Here is a 27,835-nt window from a genome sequence, read left to right as displayed (position 1 = left end):
TCTAACATGCTGTACCAAAAATGAAATGTGTCCTGTTTCTCCTTGGAGGGTATGCCACACTTTAGAATTTAGTTACTTGGTTGTATTGTTATCTCAAGTATCTGATGGGCTCCAGAAAAGTTATGATTTTATATGCAGGGTCCAGCAAAAGTAACACCATTGAGTGTAATTGGTAGAGTATGTGAATGTCTTGCACAAGGTGGACAGCAATTTGAATATGTCACCTAAAATGTCACATGGTGTGCGTGAGTGTGATATTGTTATTACAGAATCATATGCTTGTGATTTTGTAATAAAAGATTTTTATGTAATTAAAAAGGGGCATTATTTGTGCTGAACCCTGTATTTAGCTTTTTTTTTTTTATTAGAGTGGGAATGACCTTCTTTTGTGGCTTTTTGTATCCTAAGATGATATTTTATTAATATAAATTTATGTTTAGGTTTATATTTGCCATATATTAATGAAGTCAGTGAGACTAATGAGACTGCTTGGATTAACCCCAAAATGTAGTTAGAGGAATAGATTACTATCATAGGCTTATATTATTTTCAGTGTGCTGTGAAATTTGAATTGAACAGTTATACATTTGTAGTACCTCTATGGAAACCTTTTCAGGAAATCCGAGATCAGACTAGAGCAAAGGGAGAAGTATATTTTTTTAATTTATTTTTAGAGAGGGAAGAGAGGGAGATAGAGAAAGAGAGAGAAACATCAATTTGCGGTTGCTGGGGGTTATGGCCTGCAATCCAGGCATGTACCCTAGCTGGGAATTGAACCTGCGACATTTTGATTCGCAGCCCGCGCTCAATCCACTGAGCTACGCCAGCCAGGGCAGGGAGAAGTATTTTTAATGGAAGGAAAATGTTGGTTGGGGTGGTGGTGGGGGAGGGGGGACACAAAACAGGAAATGGTAAAAAAAGACAGAGAGAGAATGTGAGTACATCCAAATGAACTTTACCTTTTTCTGTTATTCCTTATTTGATGTGTTAAGTTTTAATTTTGATTTCTATCACTTTGCCTATTTTCTAGTTTTGCCTACAGCCAACCCTAATAAGGCTATATTTGTATATACCTTATTATATAAGGGCATGATTTATATATTTTTAAATATGCTATTTTAAGTAATGTTAGTCACTTCTTTTAATCATTCTCTTGGGCTATTAAGAAATATTAAATGATAATGTATGAGTTGAAATTATAGTGACTGAAAATGAATGACATGTATTACTAACTGAGGAAATGAAAGAACAATTGCAGATTTCAGTACCTCTTGGTACTTATTATCTTGTCATTATAGATTAAGGATAAGTTTAGCAATAAACTAACTGCTACTTTCAGCTGCTAGTCTTGTGTCATTTCATTAGAAAGCTTTCTTTAAGAAAAGTAATAAACTAAGTGCTACTTTCAGCTGCTAAGTCTTGTGTCATTTCATTAGAAAGCTTTCTTTAAGAAAAGTTCTTGACAAACATGCCTAAAAAATCAATAATTTTGTTAATTTCAGTGAAGAAATTAAAGTTCAACCAAATCAGTTCAGAGAATCAGTAGAAGCAAATGGAAGGATTTATGAGGAACAGAGAAAGTTAGAAGAAAGTTTTACCATTCACCTAGGTAAGCGTATTAATTTGTCATAGTCATAATTTATTGTAACTTGTGAAACAGTTTACGATGTAAGAAAAATTCTTAACATATGAGTAAAGCATACCTATGTTATTTATAATTATGAAGTATATCCTGTTCTGTGAAAGCTATAGATTGTTGGCTATAAGTTTTCTATTTCAGTTTGTTATTTTTTGCAAATAGAAAGATGAAATATTAATAATTATTAAAATGGGAAATTGGAAGTCCCATTTTTCATTATTTGTAGCACAGATTTATATGAATTCTTGTCATAGAGAGTTGTATCCTGTTATACTGGAGTTTGCAGCCAAATATCTTTCTGTGATTGTTGCCTGTACCCGCTAGGAGCTCAGTTGAAGACCATGCATAATTTGAGATTGCTGAGAGCAGATATGCTTGATTTCTGTAAGCACAAAAGAAATCATCGAAATGGTGTGAAACTCCATCGACTCCAGACAGCTCTGTCTCTTTATTCCACATCTCTTTGTGGCCTGGTTTTATTAGTGGATAATCGAATCAATTCATACAGTGGTATTAAAAGAGGTAAGTTAACATTATATGTATTTACTTTATTAAATACCATTCTTAAAGAAATTAAATTATGGAAAATTTGAAAAAAAAATGTTAGTCACCCCAGTGTTCAAGTAGACTAAACAATAACATACCCAGCAACAGCTCTTTTAGATTTGTTTTATACTTTAGCATGGGAAGGGTGCTTCAGAATATCTGATTTTTCTTCTTACAGTGTCTTCGTTTCAAGATATTAAAAAAGAATAATCAGCCCTGGCTGGTGTAGCTCAGTGGATTGAGCATGGGCTGCAGACAAAAGGGTCGCCGGTTTGATTCCCAGTCAGGGCACATGCCTGGGTTGCGGGCCAGGCCCACAGAGGGGACTCGCAAGAGGCAGCCAGACATTGATGTTTCTCTCCCTCTTTTTCTCTCTCCCTTCCCCTTTTTCCAAAAATAAATAAATAAAATCTTTTTTAAAAAGAAAGAATAATCAAGATATAAAGATATAAATGTAGTTTTCAATTTAGAAATAGACCCTGGCTCAGTGAATTTTAATTCCTCCATTTGTCCTTTTTTTGTTTTTTAAATAACCTATTTCTTAAATGTGCTTGATAAAATTCATACTTTCCCTCATACTGCAACTCACTTTTTATGATTATTTTAAAAATTCTAAACATGTAAAATGTTTTAAAATGAATAACTTTTAAAAAGAAGCTTGAATAGAGTTTATTTGGTATCATAAATATAAGGACCTTATTATATTTTGGGCTTTTTCCTCTTTATTTTTATCATTGACACTTTTTTAGCACTCTTTGGGACTAGATTATGATCAAAGTATCTATTATTTAAAGAAGGCTTGGAATTACATTAAAGTTTCCATGTCTATTAAGTGTTTACTCTTTTGAGTGATTGAGAGATTGTTTCTGATCAAAACAAAATTACTGTACTCTAATTTCATAAGACATAATCATTGAAAAACAAGTATAAGAAATACTTGTAAATTTTATATTCTATTTTACCAGATCTTTTGTCTGTAAGTAAATACTAAATATTTGATAGTTCACCTTTAAAGTTTGTAAATGTTTTGGGTTCCTTAGATTTTGCCACAGTTTGTCAAGAATGCACGGACTTCCATTTTCCCCGAATTGAAGAACAACTGGAAGTTGTCCAGCAGGTGGTACTTTATGCTAGAACCCAGCGGAGGAGTAAGTTGAAAGAATCACATGGTCAGTAAACCAAATTTTTTTAAAATTTCACTTTCAGTATTTTCTGTCCCTATACACTTCAATAGCATATGGGCCATCATTGAAATACAGAAAATTTTATTGGTGGAGAAGTGGAAGAAAGGAATGAAGAACAAAATTCAAGATCCTTAGGAGCTTAGATTCTGTTAATTCTCTTTTTTGCATAATTTTTTTCAAGATCCTTAGCGACAACTGTTTTTAAAGTTCAGTTCTGTAGTTACATTTGAAATAGGCACTTAGTGGAAGGCTGCTTATCTTTCAACCTAAGTTCTGTATCTAAAATGAATATAATTATCACTGCAGATGGCATTGAAGTCATAGAGTAAATAGTAGCACAAAATACATACTTTTTATAGCTTTCACCCACTTAGGTAGCATGATGTCAATAACAAGAATTGTTTTTGGTGGTTCTTTTAAAAAATTGCTATATCCAGAACTATGTCCTGCTTTTTTTCTCTCTCTTTTTACAATATGAACATCCTTTCTAACTATTTAGGAAATTTACTGGAAAATAATTTTAAAGCTATGGGAAAAGTTCATGGCATCTCTCTTCAGAAGCTTTCTATGTATACAGAGAGACTTAAGGGAAGACATAGGTAAAAGAAAAAACTCCGACTCAAATTACAGAGTAATTCTGCTTTTTTCACTGAATAATTTATCTTGGACATCATATCAGTACATAAAAGCATCCTCATACCTTTTTAATGGTATATAGTAGTCTATTGCAGGATATCTCATTATTAATCATTTCCATATGGATAGACATTTAGTCTGTTCCAAAGTTTTTACTATTGTAAGTAATAATGCATGAGTAACTTTGCATGTATGACTATGTCTATAGAATAGGTTGCCTAAGAGAAATTCCTGGATTAAAAGGAACAAACATTTATAATTTTGATAGTGTTAGCAGTCACTCTCCGAAGTGGCTCTACCATTTATGTTCTCACTATAGGTAACTGTGGCTTTGCTGTGACAGTATGTGCTGTATATGGCAGAGCCAGGCTGAGTACTAGGAAATCCATGTGAGGTCATATCCTAACAGAGGATCATTTGGAAAATTTCAGGAGGTCCTCTTACTCGTTTATCATCTTTTCCTCCATCTCAGTCAGACTAGCAGTGATGCGATCAGTAACATTTTAATATTATTCTTAGTGGTGGCTAAAACATGAAGATTGAGATCATGACAGGTGTGGGAGAAGGAGGATTCTAAGTATATTTGTGAATGATAGAAAGTGTGCAGTAAATGACAGGAAGTTTTTAAACCACATACAGTTAAGGCAATGTGTGTACATCATGGTATTATTTTGTTCTTGTTCAAGCAGCTATTTTGTGGTTTAAGTGAGTCAGTGAAACAAGTAGGTTTGTAAAAGACAACTTTCTTAAAGGAACCAGCATGTTGTTACAGAAGAGTTTGTGAAAATACTTCCTCCATCTTTTCCTTTTCTGTGCGTGCTCACATTATTTGTTCTACACATTCATATCCCGATACACAAGTACCTGTTTATTCTAAGACATGCCATTGTTTTCTTTGCTGTGTTTATATCAGTATCTTTATATTCCTAAAATTTGTTTTTTGTGTATATTTTATATACATTTTTTAAAAGTGAAAAGTAGCCATTTTCTTAGTATTACAAGGTGTTACCATTAAAACATGGAAAGGGAAATGGACTGTGAACTGTCTCTTGTTTATTTAATAGTGATTGTATTTGTTCATAACCCATGTGAACAAAATTACAGTCTTTATTTATTGTTCTTTGTTTTCTGTACTATGGGCAGGTGTTTATTCAGAGCCCATCAATTACGTGGCTCTGTGTGAGAAATATCACGTTAAATGTGGGTGCTGGCCACACAGAGCCATCTCTTCGTGCCCATCTCTCCTTCTGTCTGTGACATATGTGCATTAACAAGGTGCAGCGTTACAACTCAATTTAGCAGAGTGGTCCTTAGATAAAGATATTGTTGCTTTTATTCAGAACTTTCTTGAAACCATAATATTCCCTTAGTATTTGCAGTTTACTCATTTGAAGTTCTGAGTCTTTTCAAGTGATTTTCTGATGCTAAAGGCCATTCCAAATAGTTTTGTATTAGAATAAATATACAGCTTCTTAAAGAGAGTTACTTTGAATGCTAATATTAAGTCTGTATTTTTTGAGTTCTGATAGACCTATTATGAAATTCATATGTATCTTCTATTAAAACTATGCATGTAAAATAATTTGTATTCAACAGCAATGTGTGGTCAATTATGATGTATCTCATTTTTACCAACATTTATGCTTTAAGTAATATCATGCCTTCAACAAAGAACATTTGTGGACTATTTGGGGAAAAAAATCCTCCATTTGAAACAGTCTTATCTATTTGAAATAAATTGTATATAATGTCAGATATGAAGTAACAAAGTGATTTCTGGTGGTGCTAACCATTTGTTTGTAGATCTGAACAAGTTATATCAAAAAGAGTGACTCAGATCCTAAAAATAAATATGGCCACATGACAACTATCTAATGAAGTTATTTTATGTGCTGTTAACTTAGTGCCTTGAAACTCTTAGATGAAAAATAGGATATTGGCAAGTCTAATGTGGTTAAGATACTAGAATTTGGAATCGGTCTATGTAGTTTCAAGACCTGGTTCCATCACTTACCTGTGCATTCTTGGTTAAGTTAATTAACCTATTTAAGCTTCTGTTTGCTCATATGCAAATGAAGAAGTAAAAGTACCTCATAAGATTGTGGTTGTAAGCATTTTGTAAGAATTAAATGAGGACATGCATGTAAAACATCTCTCAGAATGCCTGGCACGTAGAAATTCTTAGTTAACGTTTGCTGTTATGATTGCTTGAGAAGTAGTAGCAGTAATGTGTTGTCATATGTTGTGCGTTCTTTCATGTTGCATTATCTTATGCGTAGATTCTGGGGGCCGAAATGGAGAAAGTGATGATAAGACTAAAAATGCTGATAGGAACTATTTAAATATTTTACCTGGTAAGTATTATTTTAAATTGCAATTTTCTTATAATCATATGCATTGAAATCAGATTTGAAACATAAGTTCTTATGGTGTAGTTTATTAAAAGTTTGTCAAAACAACATTGTATCTATATAATAAACTTTCACAGAAGTTTTCTATTTAAATTTTATACTAATACTGACTTTTCCAGATCCATAAAAGAAAACCTGGTCAAGCAATTTCATGCACTTTATTGTTATTTGCTATTTCACATTTCCTCTTTTATACATTTCTTTGTTTCTTAAAGAAACTAATAAGTAATTTTTACACTGAAATGTAAACAGTGGTATGTAGAGATGTAAACAGTTGAACTTGTAGAAAGAACATGGGTCATCTGATTTAGAATCTTACTTCCATTTCCCCAATTTTTTTATTTTCTATTTCTTTAATTTCCTTATTATTCTTGAATATGTAGTATATAAACTGGAAATGCAGTCTCTTTGTCCTCCCCCAGACTCAGCTCACTCTGATGATCCGTAGTCGAGCTTGGGTGACAGGGTGTGTATGACGAAGGAGGCCTATTGGTTTACTCTGTAAGTGTAAAGTCTTTTAAAGTAAATGGTACATTTTGCAGCTTCATAAATAACCAAGACTTTTTTCTTCACATTTCCTTTCCTATGTTTTCTACATGTAGGTCGCATCCCTTTTAATCTAAGGAAGTAGAATAACTATTTCTGGTATTATCTTGTCAGTCCCTGTCAATTAACTTGTGGTCATCAGCTTCTGAATTTCCTTCCACCTTCAGATATCCTACCTTAGTGGATAATGTTAGAGTCAGGATTGCCTCACCACATGCTGTTTCCTTCACTTTGTGGAACAGGAAACTGTGCTCTCCATCTAAAAATACCTTCGTTGAGGCAGGATTCATTGTATTTCTCTTCATAGGTCCATCATTTAAATCATCCGTGTTTTGTGGCTTTCTTAAAGCGTGACAATCTTATTATCTATTCCGGAAGTACTGATGTCTTTTTTTTTTTAAACTTAACTCCTTATTGCTGTATTTATGTCCTTCCTTGTTCCTTTTTAGAAAAAGCCTTTAGGTTAGTATCTTGTTACCACTACCAAATCAGGAAGGTATGTCATAAGTCTGCATTAAACAAAGGAATATTAAACTGTTCAGTTAGATATGCTGATAACATCTGGATTTCCATTTAGTTAAAGGATGCCTACACAGCTAGGAAGTAGACGGGAGAGAGAAAGGATCCAAACCACAAATGCTTTAAAATTTTTTAATTGCAAAGAAAAAGTTTTAGTTCTATAATTTTTAACCTGTAGTTTTGCTTTATTGGTATCTAAGATTTACAGTGTATATCATCTAATTTTCACAGCTACTTTGTAAGGAAAGCAGTCAGGCATTATTTTTTCATTTCTTACACAAAGTATGAAAAGTCTGTAAGTTGAGCTGATTTATTCAAGGTCACTTATCCAGTAAGTGCTAGAGACCAGATCTTCTTAACACCCAATCTAGTCCTTTTTCTGCCATATTATATTACTTTGAATACTAGTGCCAGCTCCATGACCCCCATTTTCCTAATAGGTAAAATGAGGCCAAGAGACAGGTCATCTGAGGTCAGTGAAGCCGTGCAGTTTGGGGATTAGCAGCACCTGACTTGTTCACTAAGTCATCTGCCTCACTACTGGACCATAGCCTGTGTTTAATGCTATGATTCCCATCACCTAAATTATCAGTAGTTGGGCACAGAAGAATATTCTCTCAGAGGGAATTTACTAGGTCTCTGATAAGCTGTCTCTGTCTTGTGTTGCCTTCCAAGAAATTATAATAAACTATCAATATATTTCATCAATTTTTTAACTTTTTATTTGACTAGTTTATTTTGATACTTATGTCATTGTCCTTTCTTCAATTTATTTTTCTGTTAAACTAATTCTTTTATCTTAGGAAAAAAGACCTTTTCCTGGGTCCTATCAGCAGCATCCATGGGTATAGCTTATGTACACTGGTAACTAGAAATGATTAAACATTTTACTAAAGTATATTAAGTACTTTTAACTATGTTATATGTTTATAAGTAAATATATGTAAAATCTGCCCTGGCTGGTGTAGCTCAGTGGATTGAGTGTCAGCCTGTGAACCAAAGGGTCACTGGTTCAATTCCCAGTCAGGGTATAGGCCTGGGTTGTGGAACAGGTCCCCAGTAGGGGATGTGTGAGAAGCAACCACACATTGATGTCTCTCTCCCTCTCACCTTCCCCCTCTCTCTGTCTAAAAATAAATAAATAAAGTCTTTTTTAAAAAAGGAAATGTAAGTAAAATCTAAGATAATGACTTTGAAGCCAAGGTGGGAAGTTCATAAGGGCAGGCATTAGTGATAGAAAAGTATTTCTTAGAGGAGAAGAAGCTTTCATAGAAGGACACATCAGAATTTCAAGGGAACGATGTGATTTTTAAAAACATATTTTTTATATGTTTTTATTTATTTATATTGACAGAAACTACAGAATATAAAAGGTAGTGTAGCTAATGTGGCTACATAGACAATGGAAAAATGATTGTAGGAAGCATAGATTTTAAGGTTCAATAACTATTGCTCCAACATTCAATCTAAAATATTTGTTCATTTATTCAACAAATATTTATTGACCACATTCAATGAACAAGGTACTGTTCTACGTGCTAGAGATAGAATATTAAACAAGATAGACAAAATGCCTATAGTTATAGAGTGTAAACAATGGTCTCTCTAAAACAATCTCACAAACAGTAAAAGAATTTCAGTGCTAAGAATAAAGCAGAACAATGTGAAATAGAGTAAGTGAGGGGTGAGAGAGTCATCCAGCAGCTGGGACAATCAGGAAGACCTCTCTGAGAAGGTGCCCTTTGATCTGAGACATGATTAATGAAAAGTCAGCCATACAAGAATCTTGAGGTACCCTTTTATGAAGCAGCCTTGAATTGGGAACAAGCTCTGCATGTTTGCAGAACTGAACAAAAGCCATTGTGACTGGACAGGAAGAGAGGTTGAAACAAGAGGATGTGAAACACATAGGCAATTTTCAGATCATACAGGCCTTGCAGACCACAGTAGAATTTGGATTTTTTTTTTGAATGTGGTGTGTGCATGTTGGATGATTTTAAGGGAGTGATATTATTTGATTTATGTATAAGTCATTTTGCTTGCAATGTGGAAATGGTTTGTAGGTGGGCAAGAATGGGAGCAGAAAGATTCATTAAGAGGCTATTGCAAAAAGCTATGTGAGAGATGGTAGTAGCATGAACTAGGGCGATAGCAACAAAAATGGAGCTCTCAGATTTGAGATATTTGTTGGAGATATTACTGAAAATATTTGCTGGTGAATTGGTTGGATTGGGGATTGGGAAGAGGCATTGAGAGAAAAAAGTAATGAAGGGTAACTGCCTGTCCTGAGCAAATACCTGGACAACAATTGGACCCATAAATTGAGGTGGAGAAGAGCATATTTAGGGTGTGGTAACCAAGTAACCTGTTTTTACATATTAAGTTTGAGTCAAGTAGGACATTTTGAGCATTTATTTCAACATAGAGATGACAAAGACTCATTTGATTCACTAATTGGTGGTCATTTCATACCAATTTATGAACCTAATGCAAAATTAGCTATTGCCTCTTTTCTCATCACCTCTTTCCAAGAATTTAGAAGCAGTACTCATATCTTCTTCCTGAGCCCAACATAGGTTGCTGATACACCTCTACTAGTTTAACACATTGATTGCCCATTATAGTCATTTATACAATCCACTGAGGGTGGTGGTTTATCTATTTGAAAATCATGATTGTTTGTTATTCACAGGAGAATTTTATATTACACGGCATTCTAATCTCTCAGAAATCCATGTTGCTTTCCATCTTTGTGTGGATGACAATGTGAAATCTGGAAACATCACTGCTCGTGACCCTGCCATTATGGGACTCCGGAATATACTCAAGGTTTGCTGTACCCACGACATCACAACAATAAGTGTTCCGCTCTTGCTGGTGCATGATATGTCAGAGGTGAGCAGATATGAAAATACTGTAATTTTATGAACATCCTAACCTTTAATGTTGTATACTAATAATTACTTTACATTTTAAAAGCACTTTTTTTTCTGATTGACCTTTGCATTCCTTCCTGGTTAATAGAATGGAGTGGCATATAGTACAAAACAATGAATAATTCTTAACTACTTACTTTCAGAGAACTATAGCATTATTCTATAGAAGGTAAACAAGAAAATTAGTATTATTTTTAGCTTTGGATAGGGCATATGTTCCTACCACTCCCCTACTTCCCCCCTCCTTCTATTTCTTCTCCATTTTTTTTAAGTAGCATTAGATTTGCCTCCACATTTGTATTTGTGTTTGGTTAACATTAAAAGTACTTCATGTTCTCTGAGTTTGCATTGATAGGCAAGAGAAAGAGAAGCTAGATGACAGGGAGAAGCCAGCTTCATTTCAATATTTTGTCAAGGCTGCTCTTTGGATAATAGAAATATTGACTCTAAAATTAAAATGTGGTATAAGAATATATTTATCAAGTACTGTACTTTATATTTAAAAAAAAAATCTCTTCCATGACACTTCACTTTCTCTCCTGCTTTCTTCCCTCACTCACATAAAAACTGTCCAGAGGAGCTAAGTTGCAGAAATAATACAAGGACTAAACAATCAGCTTCAAACAGTCTGGAGGAACAAAGCAGTCTCAAAACACATGGATGCAGGCAACTCCCTCTAGGAGAGCATTAGCCTGTTAGCCTGGTGATGAAGGGCCCATAGCAACAGGTTTGTGCCTGCCTGTCTTGAGGTGGCACTTTTAATTGAATTTATTAGGTTGACACTGGTTAACATTATACAGATTTCACGTGCACAGTTCTGCACCACATTATCTGTATATTGTATTGTGTGTTCACCACCCCAGTCAAGTCTCTGTCCATCACTGTTTATCATCCCCGAACCCTCTTCGACCTCCCCCACCCACCTCCCTGGGCAGTTATCACACTGTTGTCCATGTACATGAATTCTCTCTCCTTTTTCTTTTTTTGCTCAATCCCTCTACCACCACACCCAGCTCTGACAGCTGTCAGCATGCTCTCTACTTACCAGTCTGTCTCTATTTTGCTTGTTAGTTAGTTTTATTCATTATATTCCACATATGAGTAAAATCATGCCGTACTTACCTTTCCCTGACTGGCTTATTTCACTTAGCATAGTGCTTTACAGTTCAATTCATGCTGCTGCAAAGGGTAAAACTTTCTTCTCTTTTATGGCCAAGTTGTATTCCATTATGTAAGTGTACCACAGCTTTTTTCTACCCATTTACTGATGGACACTTGGGCTGCTTTCAAGTCTTGGCTATTGTAAATAACGCTGCAGTGAACATACGGGTGCATACATTCTTTCAAATTAGTGTTTTGGATTTCTTCGGTTAAATTCCCAGAATTGGAATTGCTAGATCATAAGGCAGTCCCATTTTTAATTTTTTGAGGAAATTCCATACTTCTTTCCACAGTGTCTGAAACAGTCTGCATTCCCACCAATAATGTATGAGGGTTCCCTTTTCTCCACATCTTTGCAAACACTTGTTGCTTGTAGATTTATTGATAATAGCCATTCTGGCAGATGTCAGATGATATCTTACTCTGGTTTTAATTTGCATTTCTCTGATGGTTAGTGATATTGAGCATCTTTTTATATGTCTACAGGCCACCTGTATATCCTCTTTGGAGAAGTGTCTTTTCAGGTCCCTTGCCCATTTTTAATTGGATTGTTTGTTTGATATTGAGTTTCTTTATAAATTTTGGACATTAACCTCATATCAGATGTATTAGTGAATATGTTCTCCCATTCAATGGGTTGTCTTTTCATTGTGTTGATGGTTTCCTTTGCTGTGCAAAAACTTTTTATTTTGATGTAGTCCCATTTGTATATTTTTTCTTTTGTTTCCATTGCCCAAGGAGATATATCAGAAAAAACGTGGCTACAACAAATGTCCAAGATTTTACTGCCTATGTTTTCCTTTGAGATTCTCATGGTTTTGAGTCTGACATTTAGGTCTTCAGTCCATTTTGAGTTTATTCTTGTGTGTGGTATGAAAAGGTGATCTAATCTGTCTATAGAACTGGCCAAGATGGAGGCATACACAGAAACACTTTGCTTCCTTTCACAACCAAAAAAAGGATAACAACCAATTTAAAAACAAAGAACAACCAGAACTGCCAGAATATCATTTGCATGGAAGTCCAACAACCAAGGAGTTCAGGAAACATTCATTCAGACCAGTAGAAAGAGCAGAGTTGGGCAACCAAGGTGGAGAGGACAAGCAGCAAGATGGCAGCTGGAGGATGGAGCAGTCCCACATTTGTGCGCAGACAAACCAGGAGGAGCAACATGGGGGGCAAGACAGACTGTGAAACCCAGGGTTTCGACACAGGAAACTAAAGTCTCAAAACCCTGGCTGTAAAAAAGCTGTGGGGGTTGTGGCAGTGGGAGAAACTCCCAGCCTCACAGGAGAGTTTGTTGTGGAGACCCACAGGGTCCTAAAACGTACACAAACCCACCCACCTGCAAATCAGCATATGAAAGGGCACAGTCCACTTGTGGGAAGCAAGGGAAGTGACAGAAAGTGGGACGAGAGCAGAGCAAGCGGCACTGTTCCCTCTCTGACCCCTCCCCAACAGACAGTGCCACAACGCAGCAAAGAGGATTTCCCCACACTGACAAATGCCTAAGGCTCCACCCTTTAGCACATAAGAGGTGTGCTGAGGCAAAGAAATATGGCCCCAAATGAAAGAACAGATAAAACAAAACTCTAGAAAAAGAACCAGGTGATGAGAAGATAGACAACCCATGTGATGCAGAATTCAAAACACTGGTAATCACGATGCTCACAGAATTGATTGAGCTTGGTCTCAAAATGAAGAAAGAAATGAAGGCTACACAAAGTGAAATAAAGGAAATTATACAGGGAACCAACACTGAAGGGAATGAAACTGGGACTCAAACCAACAGTTTGAAACAAAAGGAAGAAATAAACATCTAACCAGGACAGAATGAAGAAACAAGAATGCAAAAAAATGAGGACAGGCTTGGGAAATTCTGGGACAATTTTAAGTGTCCCAATATCCAGATAATGGGGGTGCCGGGAGGAGAAGAGGAAGAGCAAAATATTGAAAACCTATTTGAACAAATAATAAAGGAAAACTTCGCCAATCTGACGAAGGAAATGGAGTTCCAGGAAGTCCAGGAAGCCCAGAGAGTCCAAAGAAATTGGACCCAAGGAGGAATACACCAAGGCACATCATAATTACATTACCCAAGATTAAAGATAAGGAGAGAATCTTAAAAGCAGCAAGACAAAAGGAGACAGTTAACATACAAAGTAGTTGTCAAAAGACTATCAGCTGATTTCTCAAAAGAAACCTTACAGGCAAGAAGAGGTTGGAAAGAAGTATTCACAGTCGTGAAAGGCAAGGACCTACATCCAAGATTTCTCTATCCAGCAAAGCTTTCATTTAGAATGGAAGGGCAGATAAAGTGCTTCCCAGATAAGGTCAAGTTAAAGGAGTTCATCATCACCAAGCCCATATTATATGAAATGTTAAGGGGACCTACTCAGAAAAAGATGATCAAAACTATGAACAGTAAAATGACAACAAACTCCAACTATCAACAGCTGAATCTAAAAAACAAAAACTAAGCAAACAACTATAACAGCAACAGAATCACAGAAATGGAGATCACGTGGGTGATTATCAGTGGGGAGGGGAAGGGGGAGGATGGGGGAAAAGGTACAGGGAATAAGAAGCATAATAGGTAGGCGCAAAATAAACAAGGAAGGTTAAGAATAGTATAGGAAATGGAGAAACCAAAGAACTTATATGTATGACCCATGAACATGAACTAACAGGGAGCAGGGTGGGGGGAGGAGATACTGGAGAGGGGGTGGTATAAGGAGGAGGGATATAAAGGGGAGAAAAAATGGGACAACTATAATGGTGTAATCAATAAAATACACTTTAAAAAATTTAATCAGCCAATAAGAAATAAAAGTGTAGTATAAACACAGGCAAAGCATGAATTAGAGGCCTAAATCCCCCCCCAAAAGGTGGTCTAGATTCTTTTTTTTGGCACATATTTGTTGTATGTTCCCCACGTGAATAGACTATCTCTACTTCATTGTATGTTTTTGTCTCCTTTGTCAAATATTAATTGACTATTAAGGCATTGGTTTATTTATGGGCTCTCTGTACTGTTTCATTGATCTATATGTCTGTTTTTATACCAGTACCATGCTGTTTTGATTACTATGGCCTCGAAGTATATATGGTTTGATATCAGGTAGTATGATTTCTCCAACTCTCTTCTTCTTTCTCAAAATAACTGTTGCTACTTGGGGTCTTTTGTGGTTCCATACATGTTTTTGTAATATTTTTTCTAGTTCTATGAATTATGCCATTGGTATCTTGATAGGCATTGTGTTGAATGTATAGATTGCTTTGGATGGAATGGTCAGTTTACAAAGTTAATTCTTCCTACCCGTGAGCACAGTATATACTTCCACCTATTTGTGTCATCAGTGTCTTATAATTTTTTGAATACAGGTTATTTTACATCCTTGGTTAAATTTATTCCAAGGTATTTTATTCTTTTTGAATCAATTGTGAATGGGATTGTTTTCTTAGTTTCTCTTTTTGATAATTCACTATTGGTGTATAAAAGTGAGGTTGATTTCTGGATATTTATTTTGCATCTTGCTACTTTACTGAATTCATTTATCAGTTCTAGAAGTTTTGGGATGGAATCTTTAGGGTTCTTTATATGAGGGGAGAGCAGAACCCAAAAAAGACAGAATTATCTTCTGGAGAGTTGGCCGCTAGTAGTATAGGTTTCTCCAGCTGGGTGAGTGTTCTAGGAGCCCATCTGTATCAGTGTACCAGCTGGTGGTATAGAAAGAGGCTATGTTTGGCTTCAGTTAATTTTTTTTAAAGAATCTTTCAACACATTTGCCCATTTTATGATGAGTAATATACAAGCACACCTGCCCACACCATGCTGAGTGTTCAGCAGGTTTTGACCAAAAATGACATGATCCCTATGCCCCACCCATCCTTCCTATTCACGGGATCTAGCCCTGAGCAACTTTTTTTTTGTTTGTTTCCCTGGATGAAAACAATTCCTCAAAGGGAAAATGTTTTGCTGATGTGGAAGAAGTGAAATAAAAAATGGCAGAAGCACAAAAAGTTATCAAAAGCAACAAGTTCAAAAACTGTTTGAGCAGTGGAAGAAAGTCTGAATAGGTATATTACATCACATGGAGAGTACTTTGAAGGTGACTGAAGTTTAAACATGTAAAGATAAATACGCAATTTTTTATAAATTCCTTTTCTTTTTGGCCCTGCCTCATATACAGTATCATGTCATCTGCAAATAATGACAGTTTTACTTTCTTTCCAATTTGGATGCCCTTTATTCCTTCTTGTTGATTGCTGTGGGTAGGACTTCCAGTACTACCCATTTGAAGTAAGAGTAGTAAAAGTAGACATCCATCCCTGTCTTGTTCCCTATCATAAGGGAAACACTGTAGTTTTTGCCCATTGATGTTGGCTGTGGATTTGTAACGTATGGCCTTTATTATGTTGAGGTATGTTCTCTCTATTCCTACTTTGCTGAGAGTTTTTATCATAAATGGGTGCTGGATTTTACCAGTTGCTTTTTCTGCATCTATTGATATGATCATGTGGTTTTTATCCTTCATTTTATTTATGTGGTGAATCATGTTTATTGATTTGTGGATATTATATCAACCTTGCATCCCCCAAATAAATCTCACTTGATCGTGGTATGTGATTTGTTTAATATATTGCTGGATCCAGCTTGCTAATATTTTGTAGAGGATTTTAGCATCTGCGTTCATCAGGGACATTCACCCGTAATACTCTTTTTTTGTAGTGTCTTTCTCTGGTTTTGGGGTTAGGATAATGCTGGCGTTGTAAAATTAGCATGAGAGTGGTCCCTCCTTTTGAATTTTTTGAAATAGAGAAGAATAGGTGTTAGTTTTTTGAACATTTGGTAAAATTCACTTGTGAAGCTGTCTGGTCCGAGAGTTTTTTGTTTGTTGGGAGTTTTTTGATTACTGTTTCAATTTCATTAGATGTAGAGGTAGTATTTAATAAAAAAAAAAAAAAAAGGAAAGTGGCCATCTGGTAAGTGCATATTGTGAATGTCAGGAAGGAAATTTGATCATTGATTATTAAAAGATGGTTACCAAAATAAAAGATGTGTGTTAATGCTATATGGTAAAGTGCAGTATAAAAGATTTTGGTTTTGCTTTTTAGAGTGACTGAGTCTCCACTTAGTCTGATTATGAGAGGCCTCTTTTTTAAATGCAATCCCTATGTAAACACACACACACAAATCAATGCCATATAATACAAGATGATTTTGAATGGTTTTCTACTTATAGTCCATTTGTATTTTCACCAGACACATCATTTTGATTAAGAGAATTCTGGCTCCAGCCTGAAAGTCGCCTCATACTTCCTAATCTCTCCTTCTATTCACTTCTACAGACTCAGTCATACCTAATGTGGTATCAGGGCAGATTGACGTAAACATGTTTTTTTCCTCCCCATTGTAGCTTTATAAAGTCTTAGTTCCATCTTGAATTTTTAGCCATTGTTATTTTCACTTACTAGTCCATCTATAAAAGTGTCTTTGGGGAGTAACAAAGAAAGTTTATGATGAATTCCAGCCACAAGGAAACATCCAAACATTCCTGCAGCTGGACTCCTGGTTAACCAGTTTATAAAAATGGTCTTATGTAGGTGGGAAACAACCTCAAAAACTGTGTTTCCAAAAGTCACTAAGTTCAGATTTACTTCCAGACATCTGATAGTACCACCATTCCCTCTCCCACAAGGTTACAAAAGTTACATGTTTCAAATTGGGACAGCCAGCTGCAGAACATTAAGTTTGTTTCAAAGTATCCATTTTAATTCACAAAAGTATATTGAGCCATGATCTTACCATTTGTTGTATTTAAACATCTGTTCAGGTCAAGAAGTTTATTCTATAAACTCAGACAACACTACCCAGGGTATAGCAGTAATGTTTGTCTCAGGTTTCCTCAAGGATCCAGAGCATTTTCAGGTGTTGTTTTCTTCCTCTAACACACACATTGCTAGACACCAGTTACCACATTTTAGTGTATGTGTGGTGGTAATGTCTAGAACAGTCAATATCTGGTGGTAAATAAAAAGAGCTTTAGAAACTAATTGCAGTTGTTTTTTTTTTAAAACAAAGGAAAGGAAACAATGATCTCATCAACAAGAATAAAGATATACTGATACCAGTAGCTTTATCTGTATAGGTCTTCATAATTTGAAGATAGTGTTAGACTGGACTCACTCCAACCTGATGGATGTGGAATGAACCTGCACATCAAGTGCCTTGCATTCTTGATTTTCTTCTATTTTTACTATTGTTGAATAATTTGAGTCTCAGGGAATTTTAGTTGTGATTGTGGTTGGCGATGTTTATTTTTAACTTTTTATTACAGTATAATACACATATAGAAAATACATATGTCATAAACGTATATCTCAACTTTTCACTAACAGAACACCAGTGCAGCCAGGACCCAGACCATTTAACAGAATGTTACCAGCACCCCAGAAGCTGCCCTTGTGCTCCCGCCCAGTCACCCCCATGCTGCCTGGCAGTCACATAAACCACAGTCCTTCCAAAAGGGTGGCCACAATTTTCACTTTGAAAAGCATGGATTAGTTAGGCGTGTTTTTGTAGCTTGTATATGTGAAATGAATTATATAGTACATACTCCTGTATTTGGCTTCTTCTACTTAATATTTTGTGAACTTTATTTATATTACTGCTTGTGGTTGTAGACTTCATTCACATTGTTATATATCATTCCAGTGTGACTAGACCACAATTATTTAGCCTTACTATTTATGGACATTTGGGTAGTCTCCAGGTTTTGATTATTATGACAAATACTGCCATGAACATTCTAATACATATGTGTTGGCATTTCTGTTGGGTATATACTTATGGATAGAATTGTTAGGTGTCACGGTGTGCATATGTTTCACTTTGGTAGATACAGCCAAATACTTTCCCAAAGCAGTTATACTTACACCATTGTTTTTTAATGTGAAAAATGAGAAATCCAGACTAGTTCTCACTTTCTGATAATGGCTGGGAAGTGAATTCATACAAGTACTTTAGGTACCTCAGCAGCACATACTTGAGAGTAAAGAATAGTCTTGCAACTTCCTTCATGGATGATAAACTCAGAAAATAATTCTGATAATCTAACTTCCAAGACATACAATAAAGACCTGAAAATATTATACCATTTAAATCTTAATTACCTCTGCAGTTTAGCCTTACCCCAATCAGAAGATTCAAGTTAAGTAGTCAAAGTATGGCCATTAACTTGAGATAGGTGGTGCTGTCTGCCGTTATAATCAGAATCGACACTTCAATTTTAATTTCACAAGTTTAGGATTTATTCTGTGTATTCAGTTCCCACTTACTATCTACAATATAGCCATAGTGTTGTCTAACAAAAAAACCGAGGTTCAGCTTCCTTTTGCCACAAAAAGCCTAACTCATGAGGCAGGTGCAAAACGGAAAGAGGCTTATTCAGGTACCACACAACCTGGGAGAATGGTGGACTCCCCTCTCAGAGACCATCTCAATCCTCCTGCTCAAGCCTGCCGTTCTTGTAGGGATGGGGAGAGGAGGGCTTTTTTCGTATCCAGTTATCATCCTAGCTTCCAACGTGCTGCGTGTAAGAACCTCCCCTGCCACCGTCTCGGTCACTGGGCAGAGACTCCCCTGCCACTTGACTGACTGTTTTACAGTAACGGTAGGGACCAATTTTCTGCCTTAATTCCAAAGTCTCAAGTGTTTCACATGATCTGTTCAACTTTTTCAATGGATCTCTTTCACAATGTGTTCTCACAGGTGTGACAGGATGATTGTCACTTTGCCATAACTTAGAACTTATGATCCAAAACTTTCCATATGGTTACCTGACCCACTATGTTGTATACCCCATCTACTATGTAATATATACTAAGATTTGTTTCCAGAAGAAAGCTCCGCATGAGACTGCAGGCCATATCCCATGATGACATCCAATAAATGATGTCTTTTCATGACCTTACAGACTTTCAAAGCCTACAGTTTACCTTTTCCACATATTCAAAGCCATTCTTTCTGGTGCTGGTTTTAATCAGAGAAAAACTGCAAAGATGCTTGGGACAGAGTCTCTGTGTAGACAAATGGGAGATTTAAACCAAGAGGGTTATATGTGTACAGATGTATGTGCATGTAACTAACATTTCCTTTCAAATTCATGTGCTGCTAAGCAGGATTAAAGTAAATGGAATATGGGAGTTTATATCATCTAAAGATTAAATGTCTCTTCAAAAACAGCCTGGGATCCTGTCATGAATTGGTATTTTGCTGTCTTCTCTATGTAACACTGATGAAATTTTGCATTAATTCACATCATTCTGAAGAGTGTTAAGTTCTTCATTTCTTCTCATAGGTCTTTACTGTAGCCCACGCTATTAACCACATATACATGAATAGCCAAAAAGCATAGTATTATTGAGTAAAAGGTGATGATTTTGGAGAATGGAGGCATTGAAAGGACTTCATTATCTTTTCTCATCTGCCTTTGGTCAAACCTTTAGAATCATCCCTGATCTAACTTGTGCTTCAGTCTTTCATCATTATCATTATTATCCTTATTTTAAAATATTGGAGTAATATATTCTGTAGGTTGGTATTCAAAGCTAGCCCTACTGAAGCTCTGCATACAATTCACATTAGTTATACTCGTGTGAGTAGTCATACTTAGGTTTGACCTTAGCCTAAAATAATTCAGAAGCTAATCATAAATGTCAATAAGTTACAGATTATAAGACAAGTTACTGTCAGATAATGCTTTGTTACATATAAAAATGAGTACCTTATTTATAATAGTATAAATAGTAATTCTATTCTATTACTAATAGTAATAATTGCTTCTGATTATTTTCATGGCATTTTGAAATGGTATGGTTTACAGTAATATTTTAAGGTGATGCAAATATTCAGTTATATTTTACTTTGTTCCTCTATAAGGTCCTTCAATAAAATGTTTAACATAAGTGAAAGATAAGTAAGCCCTTAAGGAAATACACAACATGATTGAAAACCAGCAGAAACAACCAAACACATAAACAGACACACGAAGATTTGAAGCACTGGAGTTGTGAGACACATACCATAAAATAGTTGACAACTGCCTTTAAAAAAACTTGAAGACAAGCTTAGAATATCTTCAAGTAAAAGGATGCAAAAAATAGGAATAAAAATAAATAATTTATTTTATTTTTTTATTTTTAAGATTTTATTTACTTATTTTAGAGAGATGGGGAAGGGAGGGAGAAAGAGAGGGAGTGAAACATCAATGTATGGCTGCGTCTAGCACACCCCCTACTGGGGATATGGCCTGCAACCCAGGCATGTGCCCTGACCGGGAATCAAACCGGCGATGCTTTGGTAAAAATAAATAAATTTTTAAAAAGATGCTATGAAAAGTAACCTAGCAACTACAGAACTGAGCTTGTGGTTGCTGAAAGAAATTTTAAAAGACCTAAATAATTGGAGAGATATACTGTGTTCATTGTTTGGAAGGCTCAATACTGTTAAGATACCAGTTCTCCTCAAAGTGATCTATACAAACTTAAATATTCCTCAAAATCCTTCTAAGGCAATTTGGAAAATATTAACAAGGTGGTTCTAAAGTTTATATGAAATACGTAGGACCTAAAGCAGCCAAAACAATTTTGAAAAAGAACAAAGTTGGGGAGCTTACACCAATTGATTTCAAAACTTACTATAAAACTATGATAACCAATACAGTGTGACATTGGCAGAAGAATTGGCTGTGTGGATCAAAGGAACAGACTAGAAAATCCTAAAATATATCCATGCATAATATGGTCATTTGATTTCCAGCAAGATGCCAAAGCAGTTCAACAGGAGATAGAAAATATTTTCAACCACTGGTGTTGGAAGAATTGGATATTGATATAGAAAAAATAAGCATGACTTTCAACTCACATCATGCATAAACATCAACTTCAAATGGATCATAGATCTAAAGCATAAAAAATAATACTATAATACTTCTAGAGGAAAACATAAAAGAAAACCTTGATGACACCAGGTTAAGCAAAGATTTGTTAGGACACAAAAGAAACATAAGCTGTAAAAGAAAAACAAGAAATTGTACTTAATTAAAATTTAAAACCTTTGTTCATCAGAAGATACTATTAAGAAAATGAAAACACAAGTCTCAGACTGTCCCATGACCTTGGGTGGTTCACTGTACCTTTCTCAGTGTCTTTTTTTTTTTTTTAATTTATAAAGGTTTCTTGTGAAAAGCAAATTATGTACATTGTAAAATTCCATGAAAACATAAGATTTTATTGTAGTTGTAAGAGCTATCAGCATTTCTTCTTAGCTGTGGGTGGATATGTCTTAATCACCTTGCTCTCTCTGTACATTTTTTTTTCTTTAGGGAGCAGCAAGCCAGAAGACAAAACCTTGCCACTCTGTGCATATGTGCACTCCTAGAAGGCACTGTTCCTCTTTGTGAAATTTGAAGCTTTAAACATCAGAAAATTCTAGTAGTCATTTTTATAAGTTTCCAGAACATTGGAAAAGAGGATTCTTTACTATTTAGCCCTGTCAGCAACTAGACCCCTTTTATTTATCAGTGTTAAAATATCTTGATCACAAAAAGTAGTTCCCTATCAAAGTTTTTTTCTATAGAATAACTCATTTTCTTTTTAAATTTCCATAAATAAAACAATGATTCACTCACCCTTAAGTTTTGAGCATGTACATACTCAGTATTAAGAAGAATTGTAAAGGTAATACAGATGAATAAGAAGTGGTTCCTGCCCTTAGAGAGCACACAACTTAAGAAAACATAAATCGCATCTCCCTACCTATCCCTTCTCCACACACACACCCAAAAAGGACAGGATAAAATGTGATTGTTGAGATAAAAGCAAGCACTTTTGGATTTCAGAGAGCAGCAACATCATTTGTAGCTGTGGGAATACTTTATGAGGGAGAAGGAAGTTAAGCTGGACATTGGAGAATGAAGATCAGATTTCAACAGATGGAAATAACAGGAAGGGCACTCTAGGCAGGAGAAATGGCTTAAGGCAGAGTGGCAGGAGGTGAGGTGGGTGACAGGCACTACAGATCACATTCAGGCATAGGTGGACACATGCTTGAGTGAAACCATTTTTTAATGTAAAAGTCTAGAAGCTGTGGTGTTTCTGGTCCCGATGTAAATAGCCTTGAACACTAAAAGAAAGTCTTAGATATTATTCATGAGACAACAGGAGGCAGTTGTAAGTTACTAAATAGGAATATAACATCATAAATGTACTTAAGATAAATTAGCCAAATTCATGGTTTGGGGGTGGGGAATATTGGAGTCCAGGAAATTAGATAGGAATCCATAGCAATAAGTTGGCATGAGGTTCAAAGACCTTTAGAGTTTGGTGAAGAACTAGGATAATTTAATGACACATCAGCCCCCAGAGGAGTCAGCAAGTTTCATGAAAAAAGGGAACAGTCACTATTGTGAATTATGTCAGAAAGGTCAGTTAGAATAAGATTGAGAAACAGTTTGGTAATTGATAATCATTGAATTATAACCCAACATCTAAAGCAAAGATCCTTGAGTCCATACTAATTAAACAGATGAATGAATGAATGAATGAATGAGAATAAACAAATCTCCCACAGAGAAGAATGTCAAATAACTTTTGTACATGCTCCATTCTTAAGGAGGAGGGCAAAAAGAAATCTTCACCTCTTAAGTGTGTGCTGCTCACAGTGGATGATTTCTTTCCAAAGAGTACAGTGTGAAATTTCAGGAGGTGGAGGAAATAAATTTACAGTGGAGAAATGTGAAGACCACTACCTCCAACCAGGAGATCCCGGTCAATAGCAGCAGTCATAAATCATGATGATAATACATTTCCTTGGTATGATGTATTGAAAATGACACTTTACCTCTGTAGTCTTTGTATCAAAATTTATACCCCATTCTAATCATCAAAAAAAATCAGATAAATTCCAAGAGAAGACATCCTGCAAAATGACCTGACCAGCATTCCTCAAAATTCTCAAGGTCATCAAAAACAAGTCTGAGAAACTCACAGGCAAGATGGCATAATGATCACATCCTCTCACACTCAGTTGACAGATGACATAATATCATATAGTATCCTGGATGTGATCCTGGAACAGAAAAAGTCATTAGGTAAAAACTAAGGAAATCTGCATAAACTATGGGTTTTAGTTAATAATGTGTCAACAGTGTTTTTCTTTTTGGTTATGAATGATTTCTTTATTGTAGTGTGTTTATGGAGAAAACAATACACTCAGTACAAAAAATAAAAATGTATTCAGGGTTTTGTTTTTCATTGACAGCAAATAGAAACCCTTTCGTGAGATCATGACAGTTTGACAGTATTATAATTATATTCTGTAAAGGTATGTAGGGTACTTGGAAGATCAGATTCTACAGCTGCTTCTTTCTATGGTTCTTAATTCATCTGGCTCTTTAAATAATAGGGATACAACCTTATTTGTTGAGAAACATTTCCTAAATGAAATTACAAGTTCTTTCATTAAAATTTCTTTTTATGTTAGTTGTTAAAATGGGGCCGTGTATGTGTGTGTGTGTGTGTGTGTGTGTGCGTGTGCGCATGTGTTTGCTATTTCAACTTAAGATCTTGACCAGAAGAATTTCTGTAATTCTGCAACCATTATTCTACAGTGTAGAAAAGAATTCATTGAAAGCCTATAGTGAATCAGAATTGCTGAAGGATTTCCCCTGCTGTTCTGTGATATAGTCTGTTCTCTTTATTCTTGACAGGTAGCTAGACAGCCTCACTTTTGGTGATAAACTAGTGTATATAATAGGGAAACTGAGCATGAGAGTATGTAATTTTTTTGTAAACCTAAAACTGTTTTAAAAAATAAAGTCTCTTTTTTAAAACTATCAGGTAATGCAATTTTGAATCTATTAAATTATTAATAATGTTGAATAATATTTTAAGTAATATTTAAATGTCCAGATGCTGGTGAACATATGGTGATATTTGATGATTCACACATTGCTAATGGCTAATGTAAATTGATACAACCTTTTAGGGAGGAACATAAATTTTATTTCACTAATCTATAGAAATAACTATCCCAAGAAATTATTCAAAAACAAGATATCGATAGGTGTACATTTACAGATGCAGATACATCAGTATGTTTATTGCAATGTTATTAACAAAGATGGAAATCTAGCTATAAAGGGCTGTTTAAATAAATTATGATATATTAATTCAATAAAACAGTTTTTCAATTGTGTTCTGGAGATTCCCTAGAATCCTAGCGTCTTCTGGGTGCCAGCAAGACTTTTATCAGTTTTAGTTTATAATACAATAAATATCAGGAACTATAATACACATAAACAAAAGCTCGTTGGAGTCCTCAGTGATTTTTAAGAGCGTAAAAGAATTCTGAGGCCCAAAAAGATTGAGAGTCACCATAATGAAATAATAAACATTTTATTGTTATAATTATGAATACATGGAACATAGGAAATAATTCTGATGATAGTGAAAAGAAATAGAATTAAAAAAGATACGATCACTCATCATAACTGGGAAGTTATAAATGTATTGGTTAGAGTCTGATGCTGGTATTTATGTGCTTACTGGGCCAAAGATTGTTAGACAGCAACATAGAAAAATGAATACATTTGGTTTGTTAGGTGGCTGGGATGGGGTGTTTGTTTATTTTTATTATTTCTGTAAAACGTAATAAAAAACTTTAATATATTGCTTATTCAAATCGTATATAATTTAATAGACTTATGCTAATATATTGAGAGTATTAGGTGGAATTTCTACATCATTTATATTCAGAATTATCTAGAAAGATTTTTTAATCATTTCTTATTGTTATTCTATTACAGTTGTCCCAGTTTTTCTCCTCTGCCCATTCCATGCCCCCATTCCTACAGTCAATTCCTACAGTGTTGTTTTAAAAATTATACTTACTAGGTTAATTAAATTCGCATTTTGCAAGTACCGTATAACAGATGGAAGAAGTCATGTGCCTAAAAAATCAAAAGAAATCCAGCTGAAGTTAACTGAGTTACCTAAATCTGTTCAAAAACTGGATGATCAACATTATAGATTAAGTCTGACTGTATGCTTTTTTACAGAGTTCTTTTAGAAACAAGACTTGTTTTGCTTTTTTCCCTTAGGAAATGACTATACCATGGTGCTTAAGGAGAGCAGAACTTGTGTTTAAGTGTGTCAAAGGTGAGCATAACCTTTTGTTTAACAACGACCTGTTTCTTCCTCCCGAATACTGAAAGGAGAACAATCCAGGAGAAAGAACGTGAAAGTTTCCTGTCATCTAGTGCCTCAGTTAAATGCTTTAACAAGCAAATATTTCATAATGTGCTTCTTTTACTTACCTTTTTCCAGTCACAAAATAAATATTCAACCCTCTTGAAATACAGGATATTTGGATGTTAGTTATATTTTGCCCTGATTATAGCTTGTTCTTTATTGCCTTTTATTTTCTTTTTAAAAATTAGAGCTTCATGTTTAATTGGGCTTCAATACCTGTTTTGACTGTGTCATATAAAGACTAAATAGGACTTGAGAAATCCTAAGTAAGAGTGTGTTGACCAGTGATGTTAAATGTCTCTGGCATGGAAAATTCAGGATCGCAGAAGTTTGTCCTTTAGGTTCAGCCTCTCTTATAGTAAATGACTACTTAAAAAGTTAATAATATATGAAGCCCCACAATGAAAATTCAGTTTATTTCAGTAAGGACTTGTAGGTTTGAAGACCAGGACTCATAATTTAGCAAAGTCTCTTGTTCTGTTTTAGGTTTCATGATGGAAATGGCTTCATGGGATGGAGGAATTTCTAGGACAGTGCAATTTCTGGTACCACAGGTGTGTTATCTTAATATAGCTCACCCCAATTTAATCTCTGTTATAGTACTTTTCACGGATATAGTGAGCACACTGCCCTAAACTCAGTATAACATAACAAAATGCTAACAGCTTTCTCTTTCTTATGGGGAAAGTGTTTGGATGCCATAAACACACTTAGTTTATTGTCAGTGATGTTAGCATCTACCACTCCTGGGATCTTTTTATTTACTCCCAAAACTAAACTTATCTTTCCTTTTTTTTTCATATTTATATATTACATAGATTTTGAAGAGTTTATGAACTTCTCGTTAAGGGTATTAACAAGAATGGTTTTTTATTCTGTGAAGACCATAGCAAATTAGTGGTATTTTTATTACTGATTACACTAGTGTTACCTAGGGGTCTTTCTGGTCACCAGACCTATCATCTGATGGAAGCAACATAGGTTCTTTGAGGACAGGGTCAGGAATCACCCCCAGCCCATAGCTATGCAATAGCAGTCATGAAAGATAATTTTTACACTTGTACTCCATGTCTAGAACTAGTTCCATAATTTAAAATACTTAAAAATTTTTTTTAATCAGCAATGATTTAACAAGTTTTTTTAACCTCTTACAGAGTATTTCTGAAGAAATGTTTTATCAACTTAGTAACATGCTTCCTCAGATCTTCCGAGTATCATCAACACTTACTCTGACATCCAAGCACTGAGGCTCTGTGGACCAACGTGCTGGCAGGAGAGGACTGTCACACTCTCCAGGACCTTGCACTATGCTGGGACTCTGTCAAGCAAAAGATCCCCAGAAAGAGAACTTACAACCCAAGCTACAAATCAAATCATGATAGATGTCTGTCAAACCCTCCAAAAATTCTTCTACCGAACAGGCTAGTGATCAGCCCCTTACGTATTTGTTTATTGTTAAAGTCTCTTTATGAAAAAAATGTCTCTCTTTTCCTGTTGCCATATTAATAGGATAAAACTTCCTATATATTGCTCATGGACACTTGATGTAGGAGAGTGTTCACTGCATTTTATGAAGACATTTGTCTTTTCCCAAAGTCCTGAATCATATCAGGTACAAGGCTTAATTAAACATACCAATAAAATCTTTCCTCTATCTTATTTGCCAAATAAAAATTAAAAAGCACTTAAATATACATTGCAAATATGGATGTCTTAATGAAAATCATTTTGTAGAAACACAAATATATGAGATATACTTTTTAAAATTCTCCTATTTCAAAAACTTGCTTTTAATGTACTCTTTGTAAGGTTTATAAGTTCGTAGTGAGAAAAAGACGTTGGATTCTTTACCTGTGTCTCATCTTCCCCATGTGACTTGCCCTTGTCTATTAGTAACATTTCATGGTCTGGGAAAATAATGTTCATATTTGCAAGCCCAAA

General features: G+C 35.1%; 1 protein-coding gene across 3 annotated transcripts in view; it reads left to right on the top strand.

Moving 5' to 3' along the window:
• C2H12orf4 (chromosome 2 C12orf4 homolog) overlaps positions 1-27,599 on the top strand; it is a 50,249-nt gene extending 22,650 nt beyond the window's left edge. For all 3 annotated transcript variants that reach the window (XM_036018548.1, XM_028532475.2, XM_028532476.2), the window contains exons 7-14: positions 1,503-1,609; positions 1,964-2,161; positions 3,226-3,354; positions 6,285-6,359; positions 10,174-10,376; positions 25,744-25,801; positions 26,381-26,448; positions 27,049-27,599. In XM_036018548.1, coding sequence (XP_035874441.1) covers positions 1,503-1,609; positions 1,964-2,161; positions 3,226-3,354; positions 6,285-6,359; positions 10,174-10,376; positions 25,744-25,801; positions 26,381-26,448; positions 27,049-27,141 — 931 coding nt within the window. In that variant the 3' untranslated portion in view covers positions 27,142-27,599. The remainder of the gene's footprint in view (positions 1-1,502; positions 1,610-1,963; positions 2,162-3,225; positions 3,355-6,284; positions 6,360-10,173; positions 10,377-25,743; positions 25,802-26,380; positions 26,449-27,048) is intronic.
• The last annotated feature ends 236 nt before the right edge of the window (positions 27,600-27,835 follow it).

This window comes from Phyllostomus discolor, chromosome 2 (genome assembly GCF_004126475.2).
Source record: "Phyllostomus discolor isolate MPI-MPIP mPhyDis1 chromosome 2, mPhyDis1.pri.v3, whole genome shotgun sequence".
Classification (NCBI taxonomy): domain Eukaryota; kingdom Metazoa; phylum Chordata; class Mammalia; order Chiroptera; family Phyllostomidae; genus Phyllostomus; species Phyllostomus discolor.
Note: the sequence above shows the minus strand (reverse complement) of the source record. Positions and strands in the feature narration are given on the sequence as shown.